The following is a 20610-nucleotide window of genomic DNA, read 5'->3' on the forward strand; positions in this document are numbered from 1 at the left end:
TTCATTGCAAGCTACAGGTTGGTATTAAGAGCTTGTTGCTAGGCTGACTTGAGTAGTACCATAGCAGAACCTGTCTGAGAAAGGTTCAGTGATGGGCAGAGGTGCCTGGTCAGCACCTGAGTGCACAGAGGGACATGTATGCCTCTCTGACTGGAGTTCTGCAGAACCAGAAATGGTTCTTTGTTCACTCTGCATATGGTAATAATGTGCTCAGGTTTCTGTTGGCTTGTCATATTATGTGCCTACTTGCTTATCAAGTGGATTTCAAATGATGTCATACCTGAAGGGACAACAGGGTTACTTAAGGCCTCCTACCACCCTCATGGTGTGGCCCTCTTGACAGAAGTTGCTCTTGCACTCTGAGCTTGTTAAGATATACTGATTCAGGCTAATGGAACATAGTTTCCCTCTGAGATTCTTCCTTTGAGGCTTCTGCTTCAAGTTTGTTCATTCTAACTACTTAAAGCAATTTTATGGACATCTTGTTTCTCCTGGGTTAGGCTTTGAAAATCAAACTTCCCTATGCATAACTGACAGTCATCAACAATTATTACAGAGCCTAATTATCCTGTAACAATTATTTGGCTATTTTGGTAAGAACAATTTTCTCAATGGAAAGCATGTGTCCCCAGTTTTAGAGCCTTTGAGGGCAGAGTGTGACAGTAAAGTGCATTCTTTATTCTGAGGACTTGTTGGATGTCCTCAAGGGGAAGTGCAGAGGCAAGTGGGTGTCATGCTTAGAGCAGGCCTCCACCCCAGTGAACAACAGGGTGTTTGAGAACAGAATCGAAGGAGGGCAGTTAAATATCCCACCTGCTCCAAATGGCTCCTTGATCTTTGAGAAAGCAACGATTAAATTGAATTGTTTCTTGTCTTTTTTTCCCTTCCTGTGTTTGGCATTTTCCTTTCCGGAGTTGTAGCCAATTTCAATATTGGAAAACCATCATAGAAGTGACAGCAGAACACGGCAAGTGTGCAGGGTATGTGTCCAGTGTCTGCTTGGTGTACTTGAGGCACTGTGACATGAGGCCCCAGCATGGGCTTAAAACTGAATTGGGTCTTTTAGAAGAAAACAGCAATTTATGTGTGCACATCTGTCAGCTTTTACCTTATCTGTGCCTCTGAGTACTGGATTTGAGATTCTGTGATTGTAGCACGCATTTACTACTTTGTCTTATTGAATTTGTCCATGCTTTCTTTGGACACTTATGACCGTGACTTTGATGTCACGATTGCTTTACCAAGCATGGGATGCCAGGTGCCCTCTCTGCCTGGTTTCAGTTGTCTGGGTAGGGTTACAGGGCTTTGTTGCCCTGGAGCTCTGTCAACATGTGCTGTTTATGCCCTTGGAAAAACAGGCAGGATGTAAGAGACACATCTGTGTTTCCCCTAAAAGTTAAAAATATTCCCAAATATCTACAAAACTAAATACAACTTTGTTGAGAAATCCAGAGTGTCCATGCTGCATTGTTTTAGAAGTATTTTAGGTTTCTTTTTTTTTTTCCTAGGCTTAAAGAACTATAGAATTGAGACATTGAGTGGGCATGTTGGAACATTGAGGCCATGTGTTTAGCCGCAGGAAGCTGAATTTTTTCCACATCCAGTTTGGTACTTGTCCTCTAGCCAGCAGTAAGAGAAGGTGTAAGAGCAGATGTGCCAGGCCACACTCTGGTCCATCTGGAATTCCTTGGGCTTTTGGAAACAGAGCCATTTCATCAACTTATTAATAATCTCTACCTGCCTTCTGGTACCTTTCATTCTTCAGCTTTTAACTTTATAATTTCATTCTTTTAGATGCTGCTTTCCTAGATTTAGTGATCAGGAGACAGTCCCTCTTCTGTGACCACAGCTTCTGACTCTGGGAAGGAAATGTTTCTTAGGCCTTACATACCATCTCATGTTCCTGTGAGTCTTGGATGAATCGTGGGTCAAGAGAGGTGAAAGGGCCAGTCCAGTGCTGTCATTTGTCACAATCTGGTGAACTTGGCAGTTCGGTAGCTGTTTTCACATAACTAACTTCAGTAATTAAATCTGCCATCTGTACAACTAGAGAAGGCGAGATATTTCACACATCCAAGAAAGGTGTTTGACCTCAGGAAATTCCCCCTAGTTCAGGGTGAGTTTGCTGTGTCCTGCTTGCCCATCTGTAGGCAAAACAGCAGTCATGGTATCTGAGCCTATGTCTCTGACATATTTGGAGTCAGCTCAGATTGGAGTTTTCCATTTTGTTTCTGCCAATCTGAAATATCTGAAGTCATCAGAAGCTAGCATTTGTGGAAAGTTGTAGTGTAGAGTTCATGGTATCCTTGGCTAAGAATTACTAGGCTTCACAAGAATCTAGAGGTTGCACTTTAAATCCCATAAAAACCCTAAGCCAAAACCTAGGCTGAGTTGAACTTTTCCATTTCTAGGAGATCAGAACTCATTTCAGTATTCTCACTACATTAATGTGAAGATAAATACCCGGCACTTCCCATATGTCAGCAGCTCGGCCATACAACACATGCAGCAGTGCCCTTCACTGCCCAAAAGACATGCTGTATGTCCAGGGGACAGCATCCACAGACCTACAGAGAGAGAGCACTAGGTGGCCTCTGTATCTATCCCTGGTGTGTGGCTAATGGGACCCGGTTGTGCCAGCAGCCACTCCATGTAGACGCTGAGGATGCTTGTGGGCTCGAGTCTCTTCCCGTGTCTCTTGGCCAAAACATTTGCTGAGGGAGATGAGCAGATGGTGAGGAAATGAATGTCCATCTGCACTTTGGAGTGGCATCATCAGGAAGCAGGAGGCCAGGTGCCTATGCATTGTCCAGAAAGCCACTGTGGAAGGGGATGCAGACCACGGACTGTCAGCAGGGTCCACCTTGAACCACAGCAGGGACAAGGCTGGGCACCATCAGCCAGAGAGGCCCCTGGGGCTACTTCAGGCCTATCCTGGGCATGTCCGCAGAAAATTCAGTAACAAAGCCCAAGCCAATACCACTCATTGCCTCCACTCTCTTTTCCAGGCTTTGTTGTTGTTGTTTTTTTTGGCGGGGGGGGGGGGGGGGAGGAAGGGGGAGGGTCCTTTGGTCGTGGGTCTTGAACTCTGGGCCTAGGCACCGTCCCTCAGCTCTTCAGCTCAAGACTAGCGCTCTACCACTTGAGCCACAGTGCCACTTCCTCCACTCCCTTTATAAAAAGACAGATGATATAAGGCAGCATGAGGGAAAATTATATTGAGCCTTTTGTTCATCCTAAATAATCCCTTTTGGGGTTTTCCCTTTTATTTCTAAGACTGTCAGACTCTACCCACTGGATCCCAATGTCTTCATAGAAAAAACAAAACAACAAAAAAACAAAACAAAACAAAAAACCTATGCTGTCCATCTAAAATGAGGGGTAGAGCAACCATGTCTTGGAACCTACAAGAAGGAAATGTTGGCCTAATAGCACTTGACTTCTCATTTCTTCTCACTGGTCCATGTGCTGTCACTGGGTTGCAAGCGCCATGGGCAGTGAGGAGGCATGTACTGCAAAATGATTTCCAGTCTACCCTATTTGGGTCAAATGTGTCCTTAAGTCTGGAACTGAAAAGTTCTGGAAGTAACAGCAGTTATTCCTCAGGAACTGTTTGGCAAGCATGCCACTTCTCTCTACCTTCACAATGATCCTTGCTTTACAGAGGAAATTTGAAGCCACCACCTAGCAAGGACATTGATCATTTGAAATGAAGCTGTTTGAACCACCGGGCCCAAGGTCTGTGCTGCCCTTTAGGTGTACATAGGAGATATCCAGGAAGCCAAATGACCTCAAAACCTCAAATGGAGTTCATTTACCTAGGGGTAGCCTTGGGTTATCTTCATATAGGGGCAGACAGGGCTAGGTAGGCTAGGGATAAGGTCATCTCTGTGTATGTATATACTTCATAGTAACTAGTAAGGTCTTTGGCACTGTGGTTTTAGTCACCATTGGGTTGTGTTCACATGATTAAAATTGCACCTTTTGCAGTTCTGATTTTTTCCTTTGAAAGTGGGTATAAAGTAGGCTGAATGGAGTTTTCTTTTTTAGGACAAAAGCTACTCGATAAAAAAAATGTAGCTTAAAACTGAATTTACAGAGGCAGAGAGTTTTACTTTTGGACTGCTGTCTTGAGATGTACATTTTAATTAGAATCCATGTCAAGCCAAACATTAAAACAGTGTAATGAAGGAAATTGAATTACAATGTTAGAAGTACAAACTCCTTATACACTGTTAAGTGTGAGTAGTATCAGAAACTGCATCATAGGGGCTGGGAAGGTGGCTCAGTGGTAGAGTGCTTGCCTTGCATGCATGAGGGCCTGGGTTTGATTCCTCAGCACCACATAAGCAAAAAGAAAAAAGCCGGAAGTGGCACTGTGGCGCAAGTGGTAGAGCGCTAGCCTTAAGCTGAAGAGCTGAGGGACAGTGCCTTAGCCTCAGAGTTCAGGCCCCAGGACTGGACCCCCCCAAAAAAATAGAAAAAAAAAAAAAAAAAAAGAAACTGCATCATAGACCAAGCCACAACACAAATGGCTCTCTGAAAGGACTTGGTTTTTTTGCCTCAAGAAAATGGAGTCCATTCTGGAGTCTGAAGTGTGTTCAGTCTTCAGTCAGTGTGGTGGGCAGGGGACAGTCCTGCAGGCCCATCCCCTATTGCAGAACTAGTCTCAGCCTCCGAGACTGACCTTCCAGGGGCTCAGAGCACAGGTAAGCCCACTGCCTCCACAGAGCAGCGCCTCTCCTCTGTGCCATCTCACCCTGTCCTGCTTCCTCTGAGACTCCCAGATTCTTGACTGGGCCTTTGCTTGGAGAGGAACCACACCCCGCTAGCACACAGGTGATGACCAGGTAGACTTCCAACATGGAACTTTGTTTAGGAGAAACATGTTATTGTTAACAGTGTGAGGTCCAAGTGTACAGGTTGAATTTAGCAGCTGAATTTAGAGATTACAGAATCAGCCAAAGTGGAGCGGATTATGCCATCATTGGAGGGAAGAAATCCTTTCCTTATTGCTCTGTAACGTCTTAGAGTTCTAATCATTTTAAATTCAGGCTAAAATGAGTGTTAGGAATAGAATGGTAGACCCGTACACCTGCTCCATTGGAACCTTAACATGCTCAATTTCCATTTATTCATTATACAGATATACAGAAGTGCATCTGACTAACTCATAGTCTGGTAGGGGTACGGGCACAAGTCCTCTGGAATCCATACACTTATTTGTAGCCTAAGTGTAATCTAAATCTCTCAGTGTAGGAAATGTAGTTTGAAAACTTCACTGCCTAAGGCTTGGAACAAATGTCAAGGGAGCCTGTCTCATTGTTGAAGAGCTGTTGTCAAGAACCTTCATAAAGTGCCGTGTGACGGTCACCCAAAGTCCCCTGTGAGGTCCAGTGTTGTCTTGGAGGCTTCTCCCTCATGACAGAATTCTATGATGTGATCAGACCAATGTTGTTTATAGAAGACTGGGAAGTCTTTCTGAAAAGTTGGAATGATGCAAAACTGGCTGGGAACCAGCAGTGCTGTCTGGCTAAGGTGCGTAGCATGTGTATGACTTGGGGTTCCACCACAAAAAAAAAATAGTGTTTGTCTGAGACAGGTCACACATCTGTTATTCCATGTCATCCTTTGTGTGTGGTGCCTAAAAGATAAGCAAAGATAAGAATAAACATGTCACAGATTATTTTTAATGATTTTGTGCTATGATTTGACCATGGCATTAAGAACAAGCAGAAAATACCTGAATTCATAGCCAACAAACAACAGTACTTGTACATCTTCCTTCAAAAGCATTGCAGTGACAGACCTGAGATCTACAATCTACATATTGTTGCTTAGGTGAAAGAGGCAGATATATGACATTTGGAAATCTTGTTCTGTATGTTACAGGAAATTATGTTGAAAAATAAGCATCAGTGGTTAAAAAAACAAAAAATAAAAGACTTAGTGACGTAATTATAATAGCTCACAAAGATTGAAATGTTCGAATATGGTTGTATTTTAGTAAGTTGCTTTATAATAAAAGAACTAAAAGCTGAATAGTATTGTACATATTCTAAAGCAGTATACAATATTGTACAGTACTATAGTATTGTACATGTTTTAAACAAGTATACAAGTTGTGAGTTTTGAAGGTTGTGAAATAAAAATTAACAAGATACCCATAAGCATGTTAAACAGAACCATGATCACGGACAGGAAGGTTTGCTTCGGCTGTGTCTGCAGGAGGGCGCAATGATTGGCCATATGTCTTACTGTCTCTGAGTCCAGTATATTCTTACACTCACTAGTTCTCCCAAGAGTGTTTGAGCCTGGGAGGGAACTTGTTTCAGAGAGGGGTTGATGGTGGCCTCAGGATGCACCCTGCAGTGTACAGTGGCACTGACTGGGATCCAGGATATACCATCTTTCCACAACCTTTTCAGAGAGATATGAAAGGGAGGGTTGACATTGCCCTTCAGATGCAGTTAGAGGCAGTTTTTTAATTCAGGATAATTGGTAACTTATTTTTTGCAGGGTGTAGGAGATGATTCTGTTGTGATTTTTCAAAGTCAGAACATGTGCCACAAAACAAAGACTATGATCTAATACTGTGAACTGCTAACCTTGAAGTATGGATCAGATGGGCAGAATTCCATAGACTGCCTTTTATCAGCATTTTGTACTCACAGTGGTTTTAATGGACTGGTATAAGCCTGCTTTTTCCTTAAAAGCAAAAAGAATGTTTAAAGACAAATGTAGAGGTCATAACTGGACACTAAAAAACTGACCTGGAAGGTGTGTCTTAACATGCGATTTAAAAATGCAATCTCTGGGCTGGGGATGTTGTCAAGGACAGCACTCGCTTAGCATGCACAAGGTCTGGGTTCAATTCCCAGCACACCTCCTTTCTCCCCAGAAAAGCGTATCCTTTCTAGGTGGGAAACCTAGTTGGCTTTGGGGTCAGGGCTACTCTATTGGGTACCAGCAAGAGTAAATTTAAGACTTTCAATTAGCTGATCAACAGCCAGTTCTCTTAAGAACAACACAGCCAAACATGCTTTCTACCAGCAGGGTCTTCCAATATGGTTTGTTTTTGTTTTTGTTTTTCCCTGAGGCTCTGTCTCCCTACAGATTCCTACAGTTCATTGGCTCCACAGCTTCAGTTAAGAGGATAAAGGCACAGGGAGACTTGGGACCCAAATGGTCACAAATGCCCCTGAAGCTGAACAGAGTCCCCTCGCCAGTCTGCCAGCTCCATGATGTTTGCTTTCCTAGCAAAAAACGGTTGCACTTCTCACTGAGACCTGACACCTTTGTTACACAGCAGGAGGTAATTTCTGCCCATTGAGCAAGGTGATCTTTCTGAATAAAATATAGCTACCACCTGTCCACTGGAGTATTTTTTTTTAGTGATTAAAATTAAAAACACCTAGTTGGATTTTTTTTAATGAAAGTATTTTCACAGCAAAGATATAATTCTCAATTGCTGTGTACGCTGGTCTTAAACTGCTGCTTGTTTACTCAGACTTCTTTCCCTTATGTTACAATATTGGTATTTCGTAGGAAAATAAACTACGTAGACTTTATCTGTATGCATCCATTTGCAAATTTCCTTACAAAAGAGGATGAAGCACATAGGCATTCACAAATTCTATGCCATTTCTGTTAAAATTGTTATCTATACATTATATTACAGTATCAACAATTTTTTGTTCTACCCATTGGGTAGGATATGTGCATAATATATTCAACTTATATACAGCACCTTACAAATAAAAACATGAGAGAAGACAAACAAAGAAGCACCATTTTTTTAGTGAGGCACAACAAAGGTGGGCATCGAGCGTGAGACGGGGCTGAATTCCAAATCAGAGCATCAGGCACCTTAGCTGCTTAGAAATGCACTGGGGACTACGCGGGTGTCTGCGTGTGCAGTGCAGGGAGGGTCCCCTCTGGCACTAAACCTGGCCACATTACACAGAATCAAGCATGCACCTAAGGGCAAAGAGGAGGAACAAGATAGATTACCTTCCCAGCAAGGCATCCAATGCCCAGCAACCAACCTGACGCATCCAACTTGGAAGGCAGCAACAGCAGCAAGTGACCCTCTAACCCTGGCACAAACACAAACCTAAGCTAGCAAGAGCCACCATGCTCTAGGCAGTAAATGCCCGTGTTCCTAAAATATGGGATGTGGAAGGCCAGGGGTGCCGTTGTGGACTCAAAGGGACTTGCTGGGGTGCTAGAGCTGGGTGAGCCACAAAGCGGCTAAGAAGTGTGGCTTGGGTTGTGTGCAAGCAAGTTTCTTAATGGATGATGGTGTGGGGAAAAAAATTGTAACAGCAAGCATCCTTCCCCTGAACCTTGGAATGGTTTACGGATAGCATGGATATTGCCATTCTTAGTAACAAAACTGAGTTAAGCACCAGCACAGGACAGTAGGTCATGCTCTCCAGCAGTGGGTCAGCCAAGCCTGCTAGGGACACTACCCTCCAGGCTCCTGTCTGAGAGCCCGGCCAAGTGCAAGCACACAGCCTGAGGGCACATTTTCAGAATTCATCCCAGAGTTTTTCCTAAAGAGAACAGTTGGGAGCTGGAGGAACCACTGGTTCTGAGAGGAAGGCAGGGATCTGAATGGATTCTTCCAGATCAGAGAAGCCTGCTTCCCCTTGGACCTTTGTCATTCTTAGGAAGATTAACATAAAGGTGAAGATCGCTTGGAGCTTAGAAGTTGGAGAAGCCAGAGAATCACTTGTTGGTGTAAGAAGGCCTCAGTTTCCTGTTGGCTCCCCTTTCCTCTTATGAGTTTGCAAGAGCAGAGGTGGGGTCCCCTGACATGTGTCCGTTTTTAACCATTCTCTTGCTACCTGTGCCCTACGGGACTGGTGTGTCTCTGCAGTAGGGAGGACACAAGTCACACAATTCAAGCTGCTTAAGCGGTAACCAATAAAAACAAAGACTGGGCTGATGGTGGAGATGAGTAGTTTCATACGAGTATTGCATATTGCTTCAGTGCTTAAAGGAGACTAGAGTTTCTGAGAAGACAATGTAAGCCAGAAGACTGAGCGTATTTAGATGGGACCCACATGCCTTAGATCTCACAATCCTGAGAGTCCCTAGACAAAAAGACAGAAATCGAACAGTGGTCTGCCCAGACTGTTTCTTCCAGAGTGCCACCCTGTGTTGCAATGCTGTATGGGAATGACTACGGTGCTAAGACTAGCAGTGACAGCCTCGATCACTGCTTTTACACTGGCCCTCTGGTTCTAAGAGCAGGTTTCTTGAGAGACAAGTCCCACGATATGAGCTGTGTCTTCACAGTTACCATTCAACATCTTTGAGGCACAGGAACTGGACAGCCACAAGCTATAAGAAACTTATCTACTGGGCTGGGAAGGTGGCTCAGTGGTAGAGCGCTTGCCTTGCATGCCTGAGGCCCTGGGTTCGATTCCCCAGCACCACATAAGAAAAAAGAAAAAAGCCGGAAGTGGCGCTGTGGCTCAAGTGGTAGAGCGCTAGCCTTGAGCTGAAGAGCTGAGGGACAGTGCCCAGGCCCAGAGTTCAGGCCCCACGACCGGACCAAAAAAACCCCAAAAAAACAAAACTATCTACTGATTAAATCTACCTCCTCCCTGTGAGGAAGAAAAATTGACTATCAATCCAATTTATGGCTTTGGCTTTTAAACTAACTCCTTATAAAGGCCCAGGGTCAAAGACTTCAATTTGCTAAGTCACTGATTAACTGGCAAGGCAATTCTCCAGGGCACCTGAATGAGGAGAACTTGTCTTTGGAAGGATGATTAAAGTTACTTGAACTAAACAATTGTTTTGTCAATACTATTGGCATCTACAAAACGTTTATATACTTGCAAAGTTAGTGGCCTTATTCTTTCTCATAGCAGGTAAAAAAGCAAGGACTGTGAAATCATTTTGAGCTGGATCAAAGGGGGTGGGTCACTTGCTGTACCAAAACTGCAGGCAAGATTTGGAATGGTGAAATCATCCATGGATCTCCTTGCCTGCATGTGGGAGAAGATTCTTGCTTACTCATCTACTGGGAAAGCCCCACCAGGGGCATCATAGTACTTCTCACCTTTGCCTTGGTGTCCTGGGCCTGGCCTCACTCAAACACACACCTGATACCCAGGAGCCAGCACTGTTCAGAAGGCTTCCAGGGTAGTGAGAAAGATCATCGTTAGCCCCAAGTCAACCTCTGCTCTGAGAGCTTTGGTTTTTCTGACACTGCATAAGACTTGAAGCCAGCCCCAGATTTTCACTGGGCCCTCAAGTTCACATCCTTCCAAGCAGAGTTGTAAGCAGAAGCTGGCAACTGCTGCCCACCCTTTCTCCTTTGACGACTTCTGTGGATACTACTGTGTGACCTGGATGAATCCAATGAAGACTCCAGTCCTCAACCAAAACCAGCCTAACGCCCTGCCTACTGAGATGAGCAGAAATGAACAGACAGATCACACAGGATGTGGAGCTCTGAACAGTCTCTTGAGTTCTCAGATAAGCACACTGTCACCTGACGGAAACCACCACTGAGGACACAGACAGCAACACTCAAAAGCTAACTTGGCATTGAAGCTGGATAGACACGAGTTGCTGAATCACCCTTGAGCTCCTTTTGTTATGTGCAGAGAGGTCAGGGAGGCCCAACTTCCCAAAAGCAGCCACGCTCCAGCAGATAAGGCCTCCTGAGCCACAAGAGTTGCTAAGCCATGGACGGCTGCTGCTACACAGCCAGCGCCAGAGTCTTTTTTTTTTTTTTAAGACAATGTAAGAATGCTTGCAAATATCAACAACTATAAACTAAGACTTAGAATATTGAGTCCATTTCCTAGCTGCATCTTAACTATATGTCGATGTGCTTTGTCTGGTGCTGTTACAGTTGTTCCCCCAGCCTCTGTTTGCTAACTGACCCCATGTTCCTCTCAAAACATGATGCTATATGACACAAAGTGAAACGCAATGGCGCATTATCATGGCTGTACACATGCTGCCCTTCTGTTAATCTAAGAGCATCCTAAGCATAAGAAACTGCGCAGGCTATGCAGGCATAGCTTGCCCACCTAGAGAGGTAAGCAGCGAAATAGGGTGCCAAGAGCTGCCAAGAAAAGGAGAAGCAATGAGATACACTGAGTGTACATTGCTCAGCAGAACTCAAAAAATAGCCACCTTGCATTTCAAACTATTACATAAAATAAGGTATGTATCTGGGCATATTTCATGCTACAGTGAAAAAAATCAACTACAGAAATTGCATGGCTTGGCGGGGGGGGGGGATCAGGGCAGCACTGTGTGGTACTGGACACATAAATGGACGTGTTGGGTTCCTTGTCAATAAAATCTTTGTACAGCCTAAGACTAGCAAGTCAAGTAAGTCCAAGACTAGCACTTATGTTTCCTGACTCCCATCTAAGCCTTCTAATGCCTGGGATGCCCTGCTGTATGATGGGATTCTTGCAGTAATAATCACATTTCTAATTTATGTAAGTAGACTACATCCCCAAACACCTTTTATGATTCTGGGGACACACTAGGATGTTTCTTGGGCCTGATAACCATCTACAGGTGACAAGACAACATACAGAACTTCACACAAAGCAGTTCCCTCATATATATTTAAACATTCATCAGATAGTGCAACTTGGAAACATACCATCACGACACAAATTAGCTCCTCGCATTCATCTAACGGCTTCTTCACTTTATACGTTGGCACACAAAATAGGAATTCTGATTCATATTTTTAAAACAAAAGTTCCACACCCTGGAGGAAAAGCAAACTGGCTGATTCTTCCCCACAATAATATATAATAATGCTTCCTTCTTTATTCAGTTAATTATAAAACAGACCATTCTGGCCTCATTTGTCTACAAAGTCTCCCTTCAGAATTAAATAAATCAAATACCTCTGTGGGTCATATTTCATGTCTTCAAAGCATCCCTCTCTGTCTGTGTCTCCTGCACAAAGCCCTCCCCCCCCCCCCCAACACTACTCCTGGGCAGACTGCACGGAAGGAAGTCTGTGTTGTTTCAGTCTCATTTGCATGCAATTCCCCTGAAAGGATTCAGAAACAAAGACCATGTTTGCACATTTGGTTTTACTTTAGTTGTACCACGAAAAACTGGACAACACTGCCCAGGAGGGGCCGGCCACCGCCTCTTCCTGCCTTGGTTTCCCTCCTCATTCAAGTGCACGCTGGAAGGAGTCAGACCAGGTTGCCAGGCTTCCTGTCTTTGCCCTTAACGGGCACTATTGTGCTCTCTGAACTGTTCTGCTGCAACTGTGCTCTGCTGGCCCTGTGCGAGTTGCTGTGCTGGTGGTGGAAGAATGCGGCTCCTGGGTAGTGGCCCATTACCTCGCTGTAGGTCGGGGGCGGCCCCTCCATCCTCCCATTGCTGCTGCAGGTGGCCGCACTGATGCCCGAATGGCTGCTCGGCGGGCACGGGCCCCCGTTGTACATAGAAATGTCTATCAAGTCACTGTCAAATATGGTTCGGTTGGGCGGGGCCCTCACGGACTCCCGGTTGAGCTCCATCTGCTGCTCAGGGTCCCGGAGTTGCAGGGTGCAGGGCCCCTGGTAAGGAGGCGGCTCCTCCCCGTCCGACAGGGAGATGGTGGGAGGCAGGTCGATCTCGTGCTGCACGTAGGGGTAGGTGGGCTGGAAGCGGCTGAACCGATCCCTCTGGATGAAAGGGGGAGCCGTGAACCTGTCCCTGGCCCGAGGGGCGTACATGATCTACAAAGGAGAAGAAGAGAGGCTGAGGTGGCTCCCAGACCAGGTAACTCCTGCTTGGTCTTGGCCTTGTTCTTACCAGTCTGCATGCCATCTCCCATCCCTTTCCCAGACAGTACTAGACTTCCAGAAAAGAATTGTAGTTTCTTTGTACCTAATGACTTCCACCCCTCAACTGCGTGAACCTCCCGCAAAGGATCTGGTCCCGCCACACCGTGGAGAATCATAAGCAGGTGCAGGTTTGGGGTTAATGGGATTACTTGCACAGGTTTATGTCTACATCTTCCAAGGGTTCAAATGGGTGCTAGCAGAAAATCTGAGAGCCAGCAAAGAGCACAGTGCAGTCCACATGCTGGTGGCTTGATGGGTGAGGAGGGGACTGAACAGGACGGACAGTCCCCATTTTCCTGCCCCCTGCAGCCTGTGATCAGCAGATGGGGGTGAGGGGGGCGCTCCGAGTTTGAATGCATTTTAGAAAAGCAGTATTTCTTTTTGGTCACTAGACTCAGTCATTTAAGAGTGTAGATAAACGTTTCCTATCATTCTTTCTAGTCATTGATCTGAAAAATGTGTTGTATTCCAAAGTAAATATGATTTCAGACTTTTCATCCCTGGATGAAGGTAGGTGGTGTACTTCTAACAAAAATCCTCTTAATTTCATTGTTCAAAGTTTTCTCCTGGGAGAGAGATGTCACAGGCATGTGTGTGTCCATATGAACTTGTGCATTCACACACACACACACACACACACACACACACACAGCCATTGACTTCTCTCACACCCTATTTTTAAATTAAAGGCAAAAGCTAGAGATGTAGGAACAGACCATGCTCTCTGATATAAATATAAATTGTGCCACATTCAGCAGTTACTAGCAAAGGTCGGCAACTTTAGGTTTGATCAGTAATCCCTAAAAGCTCTGAGCCAAAGTTACAGGCAGTGCCTTCATCCCAATGTCTATCCCTGACCTAGCTATGGTGGTGGCTTCTCTCCCAAACCCTGCCTTACCTCTGAGGCCCCAGGCCTCGGCACGGAGCTGTCAGAAGGCCACAGGCACCCTTCCTAGAGGTGGGGAGGAGAGAGAATGGAGGGACAAGAAAAAGAAGAAGTCATCCATCTCATAAAACAGTAGCACCAAAAAACTTGAACCATGACTTTCTGAAACAAGGATCTGTCTTCTTTTAACAATGACTGGCATATCTAAAAAGCAAGAAAGAACCAGTTACTTTGCCTACCTCATATTTAAATGACCCAAAGGGAACACTGGGAAGCTAGGTTCTAGATTTGATGTCAGATATCGTTCAGTAAGTATGGACATGCTTCAAGATGATCAGCAAACTGTATTCGGTCACTACTTTGATTTAGGGAGTCCGAGTCAATTGAGGTATTCACATGAAGTTGTGGCATCAGGTTTGGGCAGGCTGATACAGGCTCCGTCACCACTCAGAGACCTGCCTTGAGACCTGCCCTTACCTATAGGGCTTTTTGCAAAGCCTGAATGCCCTTTGCAAGTCTTCTAATGTCCTTGTTGTTTTTGGTCTGACTGTTTAAATGAATAACCTGACATCTAATTGTTTAGTATCTTTCATAATAAAAATTTGGCCAGACTGAAGAGGTGACAAGCAAACAACAGGCACTGTTAAGTCATTTCTAATACCACCAACTTGTTTATAAATCATTTCTACATGCTCTCCCTTTTAAGCCACATCATTGGCTGTCTGCAAGAAGCTACTGAGCTATTTTAGCTACAGTTGTTACTGTAACAAAGACAGTAAGCTTTCTGAGGGGAGGAGCTTGTATTTTTGGATTTCCAGGAATATATATATTCGACCTTTGAGGATCACTGCGCCACCAGAGGCCCCAAAATGCCCCTAAGTATAGACATCTCCAGCCAACCAGCCAGCTCATCAGGTGCAAGGCCACCCTGTTCTTTTCTGTAGCCAACATTCTAATATAAACACACCACTTCACTGCTAAACAGGGTGTTTGTCCAATACAGCAACTCGTTTCTAGGATACTTGCAGGACATCATGGAATCTGCTGCAAAAATATAAATGGACCCAGCTGTGTTTAGAGGAAGTGTGGGCTTAAGGGTCTGACTATAAAGTTATGTAATGAACCATTTCAGCTCAGGCATGGTGACAGGTGAAGGACCAAAGTTGAATGATATGATTTAACCAAGTGGCTGCTGCTGCCCCTCAGAGCTCCTCCTTCTGGAACTCCATCCAAATGACCAGCCGTCCCCTCGGACGTCAACAAGGGCCAGTAATCATGTGAATATAGCTCCACAAAGTCCCACCTGAGGACTTGGAGGCTTTTATGGCTCCTTTGTAGTCCTGCCATCAGCCACTGTCATGACTCCTCCCAGACTCTTCTTCAGAAACCCCAGAGCCTAGCTCTAATGACTCAACAGCACCAGCCACCCAGAAATAAGAGTCTGCATCGCCTGAAAATGGCAACAACCGGCTCAATGACTAGCCCCATTGTCAAAATGCCTAGGTAAGCTACATATCCACCTTCTGCACACTCGAATTCCTCATGCTTTCCACAGCCCTGCTCTGTCTGGTAAATTCTGGCACCATCACTACGTGGTGTCACATCTCCTGGGTCTTGCCTCAGTGGGAGCTGGATCTGCCTTCTGGTGCCATAGCAGAGTCCCTAGCCCAGCTCACCCTCCCCATGGCCTCAGCACAAAGAACTTCCAGACCAGAGCCACAGCTGCTGCACTTCATGGGCTCCTGAGCCTTCTCCCTCCCCATGAGTCCTGGTCACCTGGTTCTCTCCTGCCTCTGCCTACCACTCCCAAGTCAGATCTTCCAGACTGTCTGGATGCCATGCTAGCATGTTCATCAGACTCGCTCTAACCTTATGTGTATGCCTAAAACTGACAACAGTCCATGCCTGCACGCTCCTGGTGACTCACAATAGCCCTGCGAGGGGAGATGGAACTACATGGAGGCCTGGGCTGGGTCCCCTGTTGGGAGTAGACTGTGCTTGGGTTGCTCCAGGCCTCCCTCTTGGTGATACAAGGTAATCCAGGGTAAATTTAACTTGCTAAGTAAGTAACCAAATTCTTTCCTTTGTATGGAATCTTGCTATATGATGGTGCTGCTTGGGTACAATATCTACACAAGCGCAGGCCTGAGAGCTGAGCCATGATAGTGGCTCTTCTCACATGGCTCGGCTGGCTCTGTGGCTGTCAGGATAGACCCAGGCGACTGGCAAGGTACTGCATTTCTTGTGGCACTGTCAGCAGTTGTTCTCACCATGTCTCATAGACAGTTCCTGCATTCCCAAAACGGGTACAGATAACTCTCCTGGGCATGTGCTATCTGCAGCCCTCCTCAAGGTACTGTCATGACCAAGCTGAGCCCTGGACTAGGGCACATGTGTGTCCCATGGAATGTCCAGGACCCATCTGTTCCTGTTAGACTAAGTAAGTCCACATTCTATGCTATACATTTTGCTAGCGTGAGTGAAAATAAGTGTTGTGCACTGAGGTCAACAAAGCCTGCAAGCAAACCCTGGAGCAAGTGCAGGAGGCATCATGAGGGAAGAGGAATTCAGGCCACTCCTGCTCTGGGACCTGATTACACATTTGCCCACAGATGGCCTGAAGCTTATAATTCCCTCAACTTGTAGATTTTATTTTTGCAGGAATAATGGAGCAAAATAAAAATCCTAAAATAGCAGAAATGTACCCAGAATTCAATCACTCTAATTCTTGACCAGTTTTTGTTGTGGTGGTTGTTTTTGTTAGTTTACTTTTGTTTTTTCAATACAGGTTATGGCTATATTGTCCAGTCTGGCCCAGAACTCAGGATCCTCAATTTCCCCAGTGTTGCCAGTAGAAGTATTCCCTAGTACACTGGCTAGAACAGTTTTCTCAAATGCTATTCCAGTGTTTGGTGACCAGTGTTGCATAGACTAACTCTGCAGACTTGTAATCATAATTTCGACTTTCTTTTCTCATCCTTATCCACTGTGCCTACATGCTTCCCTCAACTACTACCATTTATTTATTGACAAATACAAATTAACTGCCATCGTTACTATACCAGTAACTACAATTAATAACTTATTCCCTGGAGGTGGGCCTTTGGGAGGTGATTTGGGGATGGAGTCTTCATCATATAAAAGTGGCCAGACAGCTAGCAAGTTCTCACTCCACGAGAACCTGACAATCTGCAGTACTGATTTCCAGCTTACAGAACATGAAAAGTATTTTTTATGTCAATCAGTCTACAGTATTTTGTTACAGCAGCCAAACTAAAAGAGGATCTTATAATTTCAGCTCTCATCTTTACCTCATATTTACAATTTTTTCCATTTTGAGATAAGGGTTGGTACCATTCTTTCATAGCTAGATTCATCATTGATATTTTTGTCTTTCCTTCTGACTATTCTTTCCAGATAATGTCGTCTTGGTACCCTCACTGAAAATCCCTTGACCATACCTGTGAGGGATGATATCTGAGCTATCCATTCTATTCCATTGATCTGTATGCTTCCTTTCATGGCGGTACCTACTGTTTTAATTACTATTAGCTTTGTAATAAGTCTTAAAATCAGGAATTATAAGATATTCCAACTATGTTGTTCTTTTTTGAAATTATTTGTGCTATTTGGGAGTCCCTAATTTATGAATTTTAGGATGGCTTTTCCTATTTCTGCAAAAAGTATTATTAAGTTGTAGATGTCTGGGGGTAGTAGTGATCAACATCTTAACAGTATTTAGATGGCAATATTAAGATCTCATCAATGAGATCTTTGTGTCTTCTTTGATTTCTCAGTAACATTTTATAGTTTCCAGTGCCTAAATCTTTAACTTCCTCCACCAATTTCATTTCTAAGCATTTTATTCTTTTTGAAGCTATTATAAATGGAATTATTTCTGAATTTTAAGGGCATTGTTAATGTAAATAGATGCAATGATTTTTTTGCATGCTGATTTTGTATCCTGATATTTTCCTGAATTCATCTACTAGTTCTAAAAGGGTCCTGTTTTAGTGGAATCTTCAGAATTTTCTACATATAGATCATGTCATCTGCTAACATGAAATTTTATTTCATTCTTTTCAATTGGAATGCATTTTATTTCTTTTGCCTAATTGCTCTGGTTAAAACTTTTAACAAATATTATGGTAAATACAAGTGGCAAAATCAGGCATCCTTGACTTGTCAACTTAGATAAGCAGCTTGTAGAACGTTACTATTATTATAATGTTAACTGTGTGTTTTCATAGATGGACTTCATAGCATCCTCCTATCCTTTTTGTTTTTGTTGTTGAGTATTTTTATCATGAAAAGATGATGAACTTGTCAAATGCTTTCTTTGTATCAATTGAAATGGTCATACAAATAACTTTCCTCTTTCATTCTGCTAATGTGGTGTGTGACTTTCTTAAATTTTCCTATGCTGAACTATCCTTGCAATCCTTGCATAAATTCCATTTGGTAACAGTATACAATTCTTTTGCTGAATTCAGTTTGCTAAAAGTTAATTGCTATCATTTTGTTAATTGCCAGTATTTTGTTGAGTTTGCTTACTTCATAAGGATACTCGTTGTGATTTTCTTTTTCTTTTTTATCTAAAAGGCCAGCTTTGGTAGAGGGAATGCTGCCTTATAGAATAGTTATGAAGTGCTCCTCCATCTTCAATTTTTCAAAGACAATTAGATGGATTTGTGTTGGTTCTTTAGATGTCTGATAGGATTTGCTCTGAAGCCATCAAGTCTATGGGGTTTTTTGGTTGGTTTTTGTGTTTTTCTTTTGATGTTACCAGGGCTTAAATTCAGGCCTCATGCTATCCTTTGTCCTGCTTTTTTATAGGTGCTCCATCACTTGAGCCACACATTTAATCCAGCTTTCTGTTGGTTATTTTGGAGATGGGGTCTTGTAGGCTTTTCTGCCCCGCCTGGCTTCAAATCACAATCCTCCAGATCTTGGCCTTCTGAGTAATTAGAATTCCAGGTATGTAAAAACTGTGCCTGACTTTGTTAGGAGACTTTTGTTCATTTGTTCAATCTACTTGCTATTTATGAATCTATCCAGATTTTCTCTTTCTTCATGAATCACTTTTAGTAGAGTGTTTTTTAAGAATGTCTATTCTAATTTGCTGGTATAGAATTATTCATAGTCATCTCATTTCTGTATCTCTTGGATAATTTTCATACAAACAATAGAAAGCCTTGTATTAAAAGAGATTAGTCTACAACTCTAACTTACTAGGAATTTCACTGTAGCTATGGCTTAGAGCCTACTGTCTTGCATCTACGAGCCCTGTGGGCATGCATAAAGGTCCCATACCCTCAACCTCCTTAGGCCTATGCTTTCAGCTAAATTCTCTACCATACACAAAGGATCACAGGAATGTTCAGATTCAGGGCTTGGAGTCCAAAGAACATTTACTACAGTGTTTTTCAAACTGTTTTTCAACGTCTTAGCTGGAAAATCAATTTGGATAGGTACAGCCAGCTTCACAAATTACACAGAACAGAAATGACTTGAGTATATTGTCTGGAAGTTTGTCTCATGGAATTTCTGCTTTAGTTATATATAAGAGGGCTGTACATTGTAGTCTAAATTGCTTTCTTACTGTTCTACATAATCACAGTTTGAAAGCCTTTGATCTAAGCCAGTTATTCTCATTTTAGACAGGAAGAAATTGAAGCCCAAACAAGGCATGTTACTTGCTCTGGACCCATGTGTGGTAAAACATTGCTGGATATTCCAACTTCTCTTAAGGGATCCTCCCAGTAAATGACCTCAAAATAACTGCAAATCTGTTTTTCTCCTTGTTTGATGGTGAGAATTTCAACTATACATCTTTAGATATTTAGCAACACTTTACCCTTCTGATAAAAATCAATTATCTCCCCTTTTCTCTTTTTTTTTTTTTTTTTCGTTTTGTGGTCCTGCTTTTCTGTCATCCAAACATTTTTTTTAGATATATATACTATTACTGTCCTTTCACTCTAGATGGCAGTAACAGCTTGAATGTAAAGCCAATCCCTCTACATGGCTATGTGCTCTCTGCAGCATTTCCTCCTTTATTCTTTATCCTTCCTTGGGAATCTGCCAATGGATTTCTTCCTAAGACCCAACATTTCCTTTCTTACTCCTCTCAATCTAGGGCATGTCCCTTCAGAGAAAAGACAAGTCATCCAAGAAGGTCTAATGGGAAGGAACAAAAGAGAATCTTTTCTATTTCTAGAACAATACAACAGATTTGAGAAGAAAAATACTACCCAGTGCCTCTCCTAGTTTTTTTCCTGTTTTTTTGGGGGGGAGGGGGAGGAGTTGGGGGGGGGGAGAGGAGGGGATTGAGCAATTAGGCTTTAAGAAAAGCCAGCCCAGGAATGAGAAAGCAGGACAACATGGAATGTGAACAGCCTAGGTAGACAGGATCCTGTCCCTAATCCAGTCACCTCAGTGAATGGAATGAGCAAGCAGAAGCTGAGGTACAGAGGCAAATGCTTCACCTAAGGTCACAGGGCTGGAAGGGACTCAAGCCTCAGGGAGTTTCCCCAGTAAGGGCTACAAGATTTCTAGAATTACTATAACTTAGAGAACTTTTAAATTTCTCAGAATAAACCACAGTAATGAAGTAAAACACAAACTTTACCATTAGATTTTTAATGTATGTTTGTGTGTGTGTGTGGGGGGGGAATCTGACATAGTACTTGAACTCAGTACCCAACATACCTGACACTATCACTAGCTGGCTGGTGCTCTACCAACTGAGCCATGCCTCCAACCTCTATTAGTGCCTTGTATATTTAAAAGTTTGCTATGTATTTGCTTATAATATTTTTCATAAATCTTATTTAAAATGATCACTTATACATCTTTTTGTCACAATATAAACCATTATCA

At 43.4% G+C, this 20610-nt stretch overlaps 1 protein-coding gene across 10 annotated transcripts in view; it reads right to left on the reverse strand.

Moving 5' to 3' along the window:
- Nucleotides 1-5668: 5668 nt before the first annotated feature.
- The window catches only part of Ldlrad4 (low density lipoprotein receptor class A domain containing 4), a 433987-nt gene continuing 419045 nt past the window's right edge, over nt 5669-20610 (reverse strand). For all 10 annotated transcript variants that reach the window (XM_070029586.1, XM_070029590.1, XM_070029588.1 and 7 more), the window contains 2 exons: nt 13741-13794; nt 5669-12734 (listed from right to left, as the gene is read on the reverse strand). In XM_070029586.1, coding sequence (XP_069885687.1) covers nt 12204-12734; nt 13741-13794 — 585 coding nt within the window. In that variant the 3' untranslated portion in view covers nt 5669-12203. The remainder of the gene's footprint in view (nt 12735-13740; nt 13795-20610) is intronic.

The sequence above is a fragment of the Dipodomys merriami genome, unplaced genomic scaffold, assembly GCF_024711535.1.
Source record: "Dipodomys merriami isolate MVZ:Mamm:240054 unplaced genomic scaffold, mDipMer1.0.p SCAF_2, whole genome shotgun sequence".
Taxonomy (NCBI): domain Eukaryota; kingdom Metazoa; phylum Chordata; class Mammalia; order Rodentia; family Heteromyidae; genus Dipodomys; species Dipodomys merriami.